This window comes from Myxine glutinosa, chromosome 10 (assembly GCF_964187855.1).
Source record: "Myxine glutinosa chromosome 10, kmMyxGlut1.1, whole genome shotgun sequence".
Classification (NCBI taxonomy): Eukaryota; Metazoa; Chordata; class Myxini; order Myxiniformes; family Myxinidae; genus Myxine; species Myxine glutinosa.
This window is the reverse complement of record NC_136270.1, coordinates 32,934,132-32,949,577: the sequence shown is the minus strand read 5'-3', so window position 1 is coordinate 32,949,577 and position 15,446 is coordinate 32,934,132. Positions and strand designations below refer to the sequence as shown.

Genomic DNA, 15,446 nt, shown 5'->3' with positions numbered 1-15,446 from the left:
TAAAATGGCAGCATGTGGCACGCTTAAAGTATCTGCAGATTTTTCTGGCAAACAAAGGTGGCATGTGCATCACCATTTCCAATAGATCCATCAAAGCATCAAAACAATTTCTGCGTGGGCCTGGTTGCCTACAATTATGACTAGCACAGCTGCAAGAGGAGACCCCCCCCCCCCCCCCACCCCCACATCCACAGAGCATGTGTTGTCACCCAATGTTTTGATGAGCATGACATTGATGTTATCGATGTCATGGCCTTCTTAGTCGAGATATGAGCCCAATTGAGCATTTATGGGATATTCTGGAACGACGCCTGAGACAGTGTTTTCCTCATCCATCAAACATGTGTGAGTTGATCAACTTCCTTGTGGAAGAATGGTGCCGCATCCCTCATATAAAATTCCAGACACTGGTGGACTTTAAGCCGTGGTGCATAAAAGGTCGTACTGGCAGCAGCACGTCGTGGCCCAACGCCATATTAAGCGTCTTGACATTAGTGTTTCCATTTATTTTTTGTCCACTACCTGAACATCAGAGTTTATAACAAACTGTTTGCAGGAAGTATATCCATTATCCCTCTGGATAACACCGATAAAGGAATTATATCCGCTGCAAGTCCAACTGCATTTATAACAAAGGAAAATCGATACATAACCGTTAATAAATAAGCCATTCATCTCTGGAAATGGCATTTCAGTTAAAGACAACGAGTGCATTCCAGCCGTTAGCTGCGGTTTTGTCAAAAATTGTGTTGCTATGGTAACCAATTGGATAGCGTACATTTTTCTCAAAATAATTACTGTTCTACAGGAATAATAAAATAACACAGGCCATGTTCAGGCACAAGTATTCCAGTTACAAAATAAATAAATTAAATGATATTGAAGTGATGTGTGCATGTGCTGCGTAAAGCGAGGCGGAGGGGTGAGTAGAGGGGCGTAACCCCCTCATGTGGAGCATTTTGCCTCAATTATCTAAAAAAAATAAAATGGAGTAGCCTATTCCAGCACACTGAGTCAAAACCCACCAACCTGGTTTATTACATAAACCCAGGTGAAAAAAAATAAAATAAAATAAAAATACGGTACTCCAATACCATAGTATTCCGAGTTTTATAGGGAGACCATGATGAGGGTTCATTGATAAAGATCGGCATTTATGGGTAAGTTACAGTGAAAGTTGGGAGACCATTCATGTTCATTTGAATTCAAATTCATCATGAATGCATGCATTCGGAGACGGGCAAAAGCATTCGGAGACGGGCAAAAGCATTCGGAGACGGGCAAAAGCATTCGGAGACGGGCAAAAGCATTCGGAGACGGGCAAAAGCATTCGGAGACGGGCAAAAGCATTCGGAGACGGGCAAAAGCATTCGGAGACGGGCAAAAGCATTCGGAGACGGGCAAAAGCATTCGGAGACGGGCAAAAGCATTCGGAGACGGGCAAAAGCATTCGGAGACGGGCAAAAGCATTCGGAGACGGGCAAAAGCATTCGGAGACGGGCAAAAGCATTCGGAGACGGGCAAAAGCATTCGGAGACGGGCAAAAGCATTCGGAGACGGGCAAAAGCATTCGGAGACGGGCAAAAGCATTCGGAGACGGGCAAAAGCATTCGGAGACGGGCAAAAGCATTCGGAGACGGGCAAAAGCATTCGGAGACGGGCAAAAGCATTCGGAGACGGGCAAAAGCATTCGGAGACGGGCAAAAGCATTCGGAGACGGGCAAAAGCATTCGGAGACGGGCAAAAGCATTCGGAGACGGGCAAAAGCATTCGGAGACGGGCAAAAGCATTCGGAGACGGGCAAAAGCATTCGGAGACGGGCAAAAGCATTCGGAGACGGGCAAAAGCATTCGGAGACGGGCAAAAGCATTCGGAGACGGGCAAAAGCATTCGGAGACGGGCAAAAGCATTCGGAGACGGGCAAAAGCATTCGGAGACGGGCAAAAGCATTCGGAGACGGGCAAAAGCATTCGGAGACGGGCAAAAGCATTCGGAGACGGGCAAAAGCATTCGGAGACGGGCAAAAGCATTCGGAGACGGGCAAAAGCATTCGGAGACGGGCAAAAGCATTCGGAGACGGGCAAAAGCATTCGGAGACGGGCAAAAGCATTCGGAGACGGGCAAAAGCATTCGGAGACGGGCAAAAGCATTCGGAGACGGGCAAAAGCATTCGGAGACGGGCAAAAGCATTCGGAGACGGGCAAAAGCATTCGGAGACGGGCAAAAGCATTCGGAGACGGGCAAAAGCATTCGGAGACGGGCAAAAGCATTCGGAGACGGGCAAAAGCATTCGGAGACGGGCAAAAGCATTCGGAGACGGGCAAAAGCATTCGGAGACGGGCAAAAGCATTCGGAGACGGGCAAAAGCATTCGGAGACGGGCAAAAGCATTCGGAGACGGGCAAAAGCATTCGGAGACGGGCAAAAGCATTCGGAGACGGGCAAAAGCATTCGGAGACGGGCAAAAGCATTCGGAGACGGGCAAAAGCATTCGGAGACGGGCAAAAGCATTCGGAGACGGGCAAAAGCATTCGGAGACGGGCAAAAGCATTCGGAGACGGGCAAAAGCATTCGGAGACGGGCAAAAGCATTCGGAGACGGGCAAAAGCATTCGGAGACGGGCAAAAGCATTCGGAGACGGGCAAAAGCATTCGGAGACGGGCAAAAGCATTCGGAGACGGGCAAAAGCATTCGGAGACGGGCAAAAGCATTCGGAGACGGGCAAAAGCATTCGGAGACGGGCAAAAGCATTCGGAGACGGGCAAAAGCATTCGGAGACGGGCAAAAGCATTCGGAGACGGGCAAAAGCATTCGGAGACGGGCAAAAGCATTCGGAGACGGGCAAAAGCATTCGGAGACGGGCAAAAGCATTCGGAGACGGGCAAAAGCATTCGGAGACGGGCAAAAGCATTCGGAGACGGGCAAAAGCATTCGGAGACGGGCAAAAGCATTCGGAGACGGGCAAAAGCATTCGGAGACGGGCAAAAGCATTCGGAGACGGGCAAAAGCATTCGGAGACGGGCAAAAGCATTCGGAGACGGGCAAAAGCATTCGGAGACGGGCAAAAGCATTCGGAGACGGGCAAAAGCATTCGGAGACGGGCAAAAGCATTCGGAGACGGGCAAAAGCATTCGGAGACGGGCAAAAGCATTCGGAGACGGGCAAAAGCATTCGGAGACGGGCAAAAGCATTCGGAGACGGGCAAAAGCATTCGGAGACGGGCAAAAGCATTCGGAGACGGGCAAAAGCATTCGGAGACGGGCAAAAGCATTCGGAGACGGGCAAAAGCATTCGGAGACGGGCAAAAGCATTCGGAGACGGGCAAAAGCATTCGGAGACGGGCAAAAGCATTCGGAGACGGGCAAAAGCATTCGGAGACGGGCAAAAGCATTCGGAGACGGGCAAAAGCATTCGGAGACGGGCAAAAGCATTCGGAGACGGGCAAAAGCATTCGGAGACGGGCAAAAGCATTCGGAGACGGGCAAAAGCATTCGGAGACGGGCAAAAGCATTCGGAGACGGGCAAAAGCATTCGGAGACGGGCAAAAGCATTCGGAGACGGGCAAAAGCATTCGGAGACGGGCAAAAGCATTCGGAGACGGGCAAAAGCATTCGGAGACGGGCAAAAGCATTCGGAGACGGGCAAAAGCATTCGGAGACGGGCAAAAGCATTCGGAGACGGGCAAAAGCATTCGGAGACGGGCAAAAGCATTCGGAGACGGGCAAAAGCATTCGGAGACGGGCAAAAGCATTCGGAGACGGGCAAAAGCATTCGGAGACGGGCAAAAGCATTCGGAGACGGGCAAAAGCATTCGGAGACGGGCAAAAGCATTCGGAGACGGGCAAAAGCATTCGGAGACGGGCAAAAGCATTCGGAGACGGGCAAAAGCATTCGGAGACGGGCAAAAGCATTCGGAGACGGGCAAAAGCATTCGGAGACGGGCAAAAGCATTCGGAGACGGGCAAAAGCATTCGGAGACGGGCAAAAGCATTCGGAGACGGGCAAAAGCATTCGGAGACGGGCAAAAGCATTCGGAGACGGGCAAAAGCATTCGGAGACGGGCAAAAGCATTCGGAGACGGGCAAAAGCATTCGGAGACGGGCAAAAGCATTCGGAGACGGGCAAAAGCATTCGGAGACGGGCAAAAGCATTCGGAGACGGGCAAAAGCATTCGGAGACGGGCAAAAGCATTCGGAGACGGGCAAAAGCATTCGGAGACGGGCAAAAGCATTCGGAGACGGGCAAAAGCATTCGGAGACGGGCAAAAGCATTCGGAGACGGGCAAAAGCATTCGGAGACGGGCAAAAGCATTCGGAGACGGGCAAAAGCATTCGGAGACGGGCAAAAGCATTCGGAGACGGGCAAAAGCATTCGGAGACGGGCAAAAGCATTCGGAGACGGGCAAAAGCATTCGGAGACGGGCAAAAGCATTCGGAGACGGGCAAAAGCATTCGGAGACGGGCAAAAGCATTCGGAGACGGGCAAAAGCATTCGGAGACGGGCAAAAGCATTCGGAGACGGGCAAAAGCATTCGGAGACGGGCAAAAGCATTCGGAGACGGGCAAAAGCATTCGGAGACGGGCAAAAGCATTCGGAGACGGGCAAAAGCATTCGGAGACGGGCAAAAGCATTCGGAGACGGGCAAAAGCATTCGGAGACGGGCAAAAGCATTCGGAGACGGGCAAAAGCATTCGGAGACGGGCAAAAGCATTCGGAGACGGGCAAAAGCATTCGGAGACGGGCAAAAGCATTCGGAGACGGGCAAAAGCATTCGGAGACGGGCAAAAGCATTCGGAGACGGGCAAAAGCATTCGGAGACGGGCAAAAGCATTCGGAGACGGGCAAAAGCATTCGGAGACGGGCAAAAGCATTCGGAGACGGGCAAAAGCATTCGGAGACGGGCAAAAGCATTCGGAGACGGGCAAAAGCATTCGGAGACGGGCAAAAGCATTCGGAGACGGGCAAAAGCATTCGGAGACGGGCAAAAGCATTCGGAGACGGGCAAAAGCATTCGGAGACGGGCAAAAGCATTCGGAGACGGGCAAAAGCATTCGGAGACGGGCAAAAGCATTCGGAGACGGGCAAAAGCATTCGGAGACGGGCAAAAGCATTCGGAGACGGGCAAAAGCATTCGGAGACGGGCAAAAGCATTCGGAGACGGGCAAAAGCATTCGGAGACGGGCAAAAGCATTCGGAGACGGGCAAAAGCATTCGGAGACGGGCAAAAGCATTCGGAGACGGGCAAAAGCATTCGGAGACGGGCAAAAGCATTCGGAGACGGGCAAAAGCATTCGGAGACGGGCAAAAGCATTCGGAGACGGGCAAAAGCATTCGGAGACGGGCAAAAGCATTCGGAGACGGGCAAAAGCATTCGGAGACGGGCAAAAGCATTCGGAGACGGGCAAAAGCATTCGGAGACGGGCAAAAGCATTCGGAGACGGGCAAAAGCATTCGGAGACGGGCAAAAGCATTCGGAGACGGGCAAAAGCATTCGGAGACGGGCAAAAGCATTCGGAGACGGGCAAAAGCATTCGGAGACGGGCAAAAGCATTCGGAGACGGGCAAAAGCATTCGGAGACGGGCAAAAGCATTCGGAGACGGGCAAAAGCATTCGGAGACGGGCAAAAGCATTCGGAGACGGGCAAAAGCATTCGGAGACGGGCAAAAGCATTCGGAGACGGGCAAAAGCATTCGGAGACGGGCAAAAGCATTCGGAGACGGGCAAAAGCATTCGGAGACGGGCAAAAGCATTCGGAGACGGGCAAAAGCATTCGGAGACGGGCAAAAGCATTCGGAGACGGGCAAAAGCATTCGGAGACGGGCAAAAGCATTCGGAGACGGGCAAAAGCATTCGGAGACGGGCAAAAGCATTCGGAGACGGGCAAAAGCATTCGGAGACGGGCAAAAGCATTCGGAGACGGGCAAAAGCATTCGGAGACGGGCAAAAGCATTCGGAGACGGGCAAAAGCATTCGGAGACGGGCAAAAGCATTCGGAGACGGGCAAAAGCATTCGGAGACGGGCAAAAGCATTCGGAGACGGGCAAAAGCATTCGGAGACGGGCAAAAGCATTCGGAGACGGGCAAAAGCATTCGGAGACGGGCAAAAGCATTCGGAGACGGGCAAAAGCATTCGGAGACGGGCAAAAGCATTCGGAGACGGGCAAAAGCATTCGGAGACGGGCAAAAGCATTCGGAGACGGGCAAAAGCATTCGGAGACGGGCAAAAGCATTCGGAGACGGGCAAAAGCATTCGGAGACGGGCAAAAGCATTCGGAGACGGGCAAAAGCATTCGGAGACGGGCAAAAGCATTCGGAGACGGGCAAAAGCATTCGGAGACGGGCAAAAGCATTCGGAGACGGGCAAAAGCATTCGGAGACGGGCAAAAGCATTCGGAGACGGGCAAAAGCATTCGGAGACGGGCAAAAGCATTCGGAGACGGGCAAAAGCATTCGGAGACGGGCAAAAGCATTCGGAGACGGGCAAAAGCATTCGGAGACGGGCAAAAGCATTCGGAGACGGGCAAAAGCATTCGGAGACGGGCAAAAGCATTCGGAGACGGGCAAAAGCATTCGGAGACGGGCAAAAGCATTCGGAGACGGGCAAAAGCATTCGGAGACGGGCAAAAGCATTCGGAGACGGGCAAAAGCATTCGGAGACGGGCAAAAGCATTCGCAGACGGGCAAAGCATTCGCAGACGGGCAAAGCATTCGCAGACGGGCAAAGCATTCGCAGACGGGCAAAGCATTCGCAGACGGGCAAAGCATTCGCAGACGGGCAAAGCATTCGCAGACGGGCAAAGCATTCGCAGACGGGCAAAGCATTCGCAGACGGGCAAAGCATTCGCAGACAGACAAAGCTTACCCAAGGGACACGTCCAGCAACGTTCCTCGACTCATGTTCACACTGGATGGCGGCACATTGAGCATTGGAGCAACGACGGCGGTGGGTAACCGCAGGGCGGAAAAGAACTGTCCAGCGCCGTGTTGAGGTAACGAAGCCTGTGTGGGTAACGTACTCGGGGTAACCATGGAGGGAGGCAGCGGGACAGCATCGAGCGCAGGTTGGTCCCATTTGCTGCGTCGCCCGCTACGAGGTTACGGAATAAAAACCATCAAATACCAAATGTATTCATGAGGACAAACTGAAACACGTACGTCGTATGACGAGTGAATCGTGAGAGATATAAAGATGTATTTAAAAACTCGCGACAGCCTCAGAAAACAAAATGGCAGCACAGACATCCCAAAGCCGTCGAAATTAACATTGCAACTACAACGGCTAACGTGCTCAGCACTAACCCCTGTGCAGCTTGCGCGAACATCTCGCCAATGCTGTTAATCAGTGGCGAATCAGACGAAACCACGTCCACGCGAGAAATACAAGGCCACACCACCAGTAACCAATCTTACGGTACAGCCTCTTCTTCCTACTCGCAAGCCTCCGCTTCTTCTTCTTCTTTTAGTTTCCTATTTGATAATTGGAGAGCCGTTCAAAATGGCGACGGCCTAACTCTCACCCCACTGTTCAGCAGTACTACGGTCAATACACTTATATGGGCTAAACCCTTCAGGTTATACTTATTATTATTCTGATTTTAAATGGCGTTTTCAGAGCCGAGACGCTCTATACACACCACACCCAAATTATTACGAATGAACTCTATATACACCACACACTAATTATTAAAAGGAACTCTATATACACCCCGATATTATACCACACGCGAATCATTACAATTGAACTATATATACGCCACACACTAATTATTAAAAGTGATCTCTATATGCTGTGCACTAATTATTATAAGTTAACTCCATATACGCCACTATATACACCACACACTAATTATTACAAGTTAACTCTAGATACGCCACTACATACGCCAATCGCCACACACAAATTATTTACAAGGGAACTCTAGATACGCCACTATATGGAGCACGCACCTCATTACGATGTAACAAAACACGTCGACAGCAAAGGGAATCATCAAGTTCCGGGAAACTTTATATAGTTTTCCCCGTTCCTTTAACGAATTTTAATCCCACTTTGCAGAGTCGAGGGTGCTTGTGATTTAGCCGCCATAGTACGTATATAATATATCCCGTAGGCCGAACCAACCTAGAGCCATAGAAAACCAGAGCTCGGCGAACTTAACAATCGGCGCCATTTTGTCACCCAACTCTTCCCGTGCGGGTAGCGACAATTACGTTTTATTGGAACGTACATTTGAGACCCTAGACATCATAGACCTCTGGAGACCCTTCGAGCTTTAACTTTAGACCCTAAAGAGCCCATGAGACCATCAAGACGCTTTAGGCACTTTGGACCCTCAAGCCACCATTATACCCTCAAGACCCTTAGGACCCTCAACTCATGCCAAGTCACAGACAAGGTTTCTTATATCTCAGCTTGCCTTCACTGAGACAAAACATCACCATAATGCGTCACAATCCGTGACGTTTCATGGTTCACTATAGTAGTAATATAGCTTTCATGCATGTAATGTATGATCTACTCATGATTCTGTGTGGTCCCATATACAGTATGTAACTAGATGGTATTCATAGAATACTTACCCCGTGCAGTCTTGAGAAGGACTTGGTGAGAGTTGGTGCAACTTGGTCTTCAAGTTCAAATTCATCCTGTTCAAATTTCAAGTCAGTCGGATGAAAATTAAGAATCTCAGAAATCTGACCTATGTTGACATTTTGGCCTATGTTGACCTCAAAAATACTTTGTGGTTGAATTCAGTGACCAGATATGCAAATCCTCTTAAAATTTCAAGTCAATTGGCTGAAAAATTTGAGGATTTTAGAAACTTGGCCTATGTTGACCTGAAAAAGATGACCGCTATATCAAATGGTCATGTAACATGTGGTAAAGTTTCAATTTCCTCCACTGAACGGTTTTCGATGTGCACTCTTAACAAAATACAGACATGTATGTTCACTGCCGGTCGCTTAACCACGCTTTTCGCTTGGCGAGCACAGGGTAATAATATGTAAAGTTACATGACATATGCATGTCGGCATGTACAGATTATTTTATTATTTGGACCACAACGTGTATTATATTGATAACAGAACAGAAACAGATTGTTCTTTGACTATTTCACAGAAACAGATTGCCCATTATATTTATAAGATCGTATATTATCAATGACATTTGGATATGTCACGTGGTACAACTCCTGATTCTACTTGGCGTGTAATCGATCATTTCAGCACAAAAATAGCGAATTGTGTGGGTGGAAGAGCAGTCAAAACGAATAAGAAGAAAATACTTTGAATGGTAATTGACCTACCATGAGAGAAAGGGAATCTGTAAAAGGGAATCATCCCTTTCTCTAATGGCGGATCAATTACCATTTCAGTTATTTCCTTCTTATTTGTCCTGATTTTACTTATCTCAATTTAACAGCAACAGAATTATTAACTCATCACCGCATTTTGAAACGAGTCATTGTTGATTCTTCTGCGCGATGAACTTTTACTTTTCCATATTTTCCTCCTTTCTGGATCACGAGGATAAGGATGCATCTTCCTTCCTCTGTCTGATCGATAAGAACTGCCCCATGATGACGAAATGTAAATATGACAGAGTCCACACAGATAAACACAATGTAGCGCAACGCTTGGCGAAGGTGAGTAACAAGATGGCGCCTTGCAGTCATGTGGTCACGTATCCTCCAATCGCGATAGTTTTCGCTCGAACCGAGTTCGTCAAACTCTAGTAGTCTATGGATCTGCACAGATTAACCCCCCTCTCCTCCCTGCGACTGATTTTATTTACTCATGAACATGAATTTTATGCTCAAGTTATTTCACTTTATTCCCTCGGCCACCGAAGATGGATGGAGGTTATGTTTTCACCTCTGTTTGGCTGTTTGCTGGATATCTCAAAAAGTTATAGACAGATTCAGACTAAACTAGTTTAGCAGGTTGGGTGTTTGACAAGGACAAATTAATTAGATTTTGGTGACGAATCGGAATCGAGATAGCAGTTTGGGATCGGAATCGATTCTCCAATTTTAAGAATCATCCAAGCGTAATTCAAAATGAATCCAAACCGACGGGAAAAATATAAATTTTTCAATCGGACTAAAAATTGAACCTGGGCGATGAATAAGGCAACAGACCGCCGCTGCGGTTGCTCTCAATTTTTTGGGGGGTTTGTTTTCTGTTAACAAATATGCCACGATATATTTGTTGGAAGGCTTTCTTTTATTTTTATATTGTGGTATTTTTTTACCATGGGCTACCAGCTAGTAAAGTATATAAATTAGTGCCTTGCCCATTAGAAAATTTGACTATAAACAATTACAAAAAAATAATAATAATAATGGTCCAATACTGATTATAAAGTGGTAAATAACTATATCCTAGTGCATTGTGCATTGTGCACACACGAAGTGTGTGCCCGCTTTTGAAATGTAAAAAAATTAATTTAACTGACGCTTTAATGCACTCGGGTACACCTGGAACGTATCACATCAAGACGTATAGTACTGTAAAGAATCTCGACAAACTGCGATCAATTGTCGTACGCGTTTATTCACTCTGCCGATCAAGGCCCGATTCACAGCAGCGCCATCCGAGGTCTGGCGTAGGGATACAACCCGGTCCCGGTGTAGGGATACAACGGTGAATATTTGCACTGCATACATGACAAGTACTGTGACAGGAAGTAGGTACAGAAGCATATGAGCAATCGCGTTTTCTTCGTACTATGCGGATTTTTCTTCTTCTTTTAAGTTTTGTGGCGTTTTCAGAGCCACGAGGCTATATACACGCCACGCACCTGGACATAAAATATAAAAAAACCACCTTTAGAGGCCATTTTTCCCCGCAAAGCGGGGGTTGGCCTTTTTCGGGCACCGTGGTTGTTGTTGTTTTTGTTGGTCCCCTTTTTGAAGCAGTGTTTTTACGGCCGGATGCCCTTCCTGCCGCCAACCTTGTTTGTTGCCTTTTACGACAAACAGGGAATTACCAGTGAACTGGTACTCAAAATTAGCCGACCTCGGAAGGATGACAGGCTGAGTCAACCCCCCTGGCGTTAATTCAGCGATCGACCGGGATTCGAACCCAGGATTCTAGGTTATCCTAAGCTGGCACCCTGACCGCTAAGCCAACACCAGGCTACGCACCTGGACATAACTGTGCTGAAAAGAAAACATTAAAAATGGAAAAGAAAAAAGAAGCCTATGGGAGATCCATAAAACAATATGGGTCGCCCGCTCACTTTCAAAAAGTTTAGGACCGCCTTGCAGTTAGGGCCGCCTTGCAGTCGTGGATGATTCTGGTTTAAATGACTAACAATGACTGGCAGATCAGACACACCGACCACCGCATCTCTAATGATTTTAAATAGGAGCAACGTGGGTCCATCATATAAGTGGAATTCCAGAAACAAGTGAGTTAAATCTTCAGGTTTCCTACAGGTGTCGCAGGTCCCAGTAGGGCGACACCCTATCACGTGAAGATACGAATTAAGGCGACAGTGCCCAAGTCTGCGGCTATTTCTAAAGCAATTGGTTAATTTATGTGAATCAGGTGTACTTTAGAAAGGTTATGTCGTTTCTCTTTGTGAGTTTCAAAGGAAAATATAAATTTGATAACACCTGATTTCCGAGCCGTTTGCCGTATTAACATGTTTTCCAAATTACCGAGCCAAAGTTTTTCCACTCGTCACAGGACGATTGCGAGCTGTTTATAAAGTATATTGTTCATGTACATCTCCTTAAAACGTCAATAATCAAATGTTGTTTTCTTTAATTTGTTCATTGAAATTCGCCTAAACAAGGGTGAAACTGACAAGGTTTTTGAGTTGTATACTGTACAGGTGGCTACAGTGTATTGTCACCCCTTGTAAAAATTGACTTTCCAACCTTTGTGCTTTTCCTTCCGTGCTTTGTCCCCCATACCCTTTCTGGTGAAACTCCCAAAATCCAGGATCACTGCGCACCTCCACTCATTTATTCCTCTTTCTTTCCTCACACCTGTAGAACCAAATTCCATATTCTTTTCAACCTCATTTTACTCTCCAGTGTCTTCAATCATTCCTCCATCCAAAACCATAATATTTTCTACTCCCAAAAAACCTGCACCCTAAGCCCACCTCATTCCAATTTTCCAGTTTTTCCTTCCTGAGAGTTTGCTTCTGTATCCATCTTGTCCACCCCTTGCATCCTCACCTACCCCTCGTCCGCTATTTGTCCAAGTCTCCCTCTATTTTGTCCTATAACCCTGCTGTTGGTGTTTTGCCCCTTTCTCTCCTGTTCCTTTTCTTCTGTTACATCCTGATCCATTCAGTGTCCAAGCTCTTCCACAAGCCTCGATTCTATATACAAAACTAGAACGGCAGTCGGTAGAGAGCACACCTCCACCAGGCTGAACAGTTTATGTATTGTATCCACTGATAAACCGGATCTGGATTCGGACCTGACCCAAAATCGAATCTTTTTCTTCTTGTCGCTTATCCAACTCAACCACCAAGTTTAGTCATAAAACGTCCACAACTTTTTGAGATATCCTGCTATATATCGTTTTTGCCCTATCATTCAATGGTGAAGAATCACTTAAAAATTAAATACTTATTGTATCCGGATACATATCTTCACCAAAATCTAATAATTTCATCCTTTTCACATATACAACCTCTCCACCAATTTTGTCCGAATCTGTCCATGACTTTTTAAAATGTCCTGTTCACAAACAGACAGGGGTAATAAATAAAAATAGGGGCAATGGCCCTGGGCTCACCTGGTAGGTGTGGATGATGTATGTGTGTATGATGAATGTGTGTAGTTTTGGAGAAGAGAGCAAATACCTATTTTTGAGGGTGAACCCCCCTGTAAACCCCCTTAATGAGCACACATTTTGATGCGGTCAATAAACCTTCGTTTTGCATCAGATATGAAGCTTATGTCCAAGTTTCATCAAAATCCTATGTTTGGTTCAAGCGATAATGACTGAAGAGTTTACGGACTCACTTACTCACTGACCTACGGACGTTTCTCGATCACATAACCTCACCGGACTGAAGTTCAGTTGAGTTAAAAACCTGAGAGTTCATAAAACACGTTAGCCCATACAGTGCTGAGGAAATGGGCAGGCTCTGCAAGCGACAAATTTGATTGGTTGTGATGACTTGGAATGCTGCAATATTTTGAACCAAAAAAAAAAAAAAAACCACCTTTAGAGGCCATTTTTCCCCGCAAAGCGGGGGTTGGCCTTTTTCGGGCACCGTCGTTGTTGTTTTTGTTGGTCCCCTTTTTGAAGCAATGTTTTACGGCCGGATGCCCTTCCTGCCGCCAACCCTGTTTGTCGCCTTTTACGACACACAGGGAATTACCAGTGAGCTGGTACTCAATTTGCCGACCTCGGAAGGATGACAGGCTGAGTCAACCCCCCCGGCGTTAATTCAGCGATCGACTGGGATTCGAACCCAGGATCCTAGGATCCTAAGCTAGCACCCTAACTGCTAAGCCAACACCAGGCTGTTTGGTTCAAGGCTATGTTTTGCAATATTTTGAACCAAATTAAATGAGCCAAATGCTAAAGTCGATTTTTGTTCTTCTGTGTTCAATTTTGTAATTCAATTGAAATAGAATTAAACATTTTAAAGTTGTCAGAATTTTTTTTCAGAAGTTTGCTACCATTGATGCAGCGTCTTATACACCACCTTATTTAACACGTGGTGTATAAATGGTGTGAAAATGATTTTAAAAAAATTGAAAACACTTCCGTTATCATGTTTATTTTGTTAATTTATGATTATCTGTTATTGGTCAATCTGTTGAGATTATCATGTTATTATATTTGTTTTGACGATTTATCAAAAAGCCTCGTCATTTCGGCATTCCATTCCATGTCTCTTCTGTTAAACTAATCAATGTTATTTGCCCAGCCTCTGAATACCCCTAATGTAAAGTTTGTTTTCGTGATTTAGGAATTATGTCCTTTATGATTTATATTTGCAGTTAAAATGAGATGAGAATGTCAAGCTTTTGTAAAACTGTTCTGCCTTTAAAAAGGGGGAGGGGAAAGGGGGAGGCAGGAGAGGAAGGGGAGTGGCTCACGTTTCTGAGTGAATGTGGCTCACGTTTCTGAGTTGAGTGTGATGCCGATCAGGAAGAAGAAGAAGCCGTACTACCAAATTCGTACTTCCGGAATTGTTTGATTTATTTGTATTCAAATGTCTGGTAATTGTTTTGTATTTATTTATGCGAATGTGTACTTGTATATAACTGTCATTAATTTAAAAAGACTTCGGCACCATCGAGCGTTTTTTAATATTTTAATTTAACTCCAAAAAAAACGATTTTTTTTTCAATATATATATATATATATATATATATATATATACTGTATATATATTGGCCTAAAACACGCCCAGGCACTCACTGATGAACCTATGAAAGTTTGATGAAGATCCGTTCAGCCATCTCTGAATAAAACGCGGACATGCAAAAACTGTCCGCGTGACTCGTGGTGGTCCCTCTCGGCTCTCCCCCCGTTGGTATTTTTGTGCACATAAGATTGTTCACGGTTCTGTTTAAATATTATTTAAATATGTATAACCTTTCCCCTTCAGTGTTTTACTCAGTGGTATTTTACAACACACTGTTTTTCTTCCTATTTAAAAGGCTTTTCTCAATTTCCTCTCCAACTCATTCCACCTCAAAAAAAAGAAATTCAATATCTTATACGTCTCCCTCACTACATGGTCTAAATTCACATTCATTCCATCCCTCCTCCATCATTCTGAACCGGATTGCTAACTTGAAAATCACAACAAACCCAATTTGTTTTCAATGTTCGTCTTTCATTAATCATCCACTTTCTAAACTCCCCTCTTGCCCCTCCCATCCAAATCCCTCCCCTTGCACCTACACTCCTAAACTCCCCCCTTGCCCCACCACTCTTAAACTCCCCCCCTACCCCTCCACTCCTGAACTCCCCCCTTGCCCTTCCACTCCTGAACTCCCCCCTTGCCCTTCCCCTCCTAAACTCCCCCCTCACTCCTCCCCTTCAAAACTCCCCCCCAACCCCTCCCATTCAAATCTCCCCCCATACCATTCCTCTCCAATTCTCCCTCCTCCCCCCTCCTCCTCCTCCTCAAAGCTGCCTCCTCCCCACTTCGTCTCCCTTCTATCTCATACCTCCACCCCCCCCCCCAACCTTCTTCTTTCCTCTGCCCCCCCTCAAACAACCCCTCTCTGTGCCTCATCCCTTCACATTCAAACCTTTCATCCTCCTCATCCTTGGAACTCTTCTGCAATCGCTGACACACTAACAACTGCTCTCCCTACCTCCCCCTCTCATCCTTCATCTTACCCTACTCCTCCCCTCCCCTGTCCTGTACCCGATGCTCCCCCTCTCTCTTCATTAACGGTATGGACCTCAAACATCCGGGGCCTTCGCTCAAACCTGACTGATCT

The 15,446-nt window shown here is 46.7% G+C and overlaps 1 protein-coding gene across 8 annotated transcripts in view; it reads right to left on the bottom strand.

Annotated features, from left to right (window-relative positions):
- KHDC4 (KH domain containing 4, pre-mRNA splicing factor) overlaps nt 1–7,624 on the bottom strand; it is a 59,504-nt gene extending 51,880 nt beyond the window's left edge. For 4 of the 8 annotated variants that reach the window (XR_013624708.1, XM_068127425.2, XM_068127424.2 and 1 more), the window contains exons 1-2: nt 7,300–7,596; nt 6,863–7,087 (exon numbers count right to left, since the gene is read on the bottom strand). Coding sequence is in view for 6 of the 8 variants with exons in the window: in XM_068127425.2 (XP_067983526.2) it covers nt 6,863–7,087; nt 7,300–7,322 (248 nt within the window). In the remaining 2 variants the exon portion in view is untranslated. Of the gene's footprint in view, nt 1–6,862; nt 7,088–7,299 lie in introns of all 8 variants that reach the window. The other 4 variants (XM_078785533.1, XR_013624707.1, XM_078785537.1 and 1 more) reach the window with 4 other exon arrangements.
- Between the last annotated feature and the right edge of the window lie 7,822 nt (nt 7,625–15,446).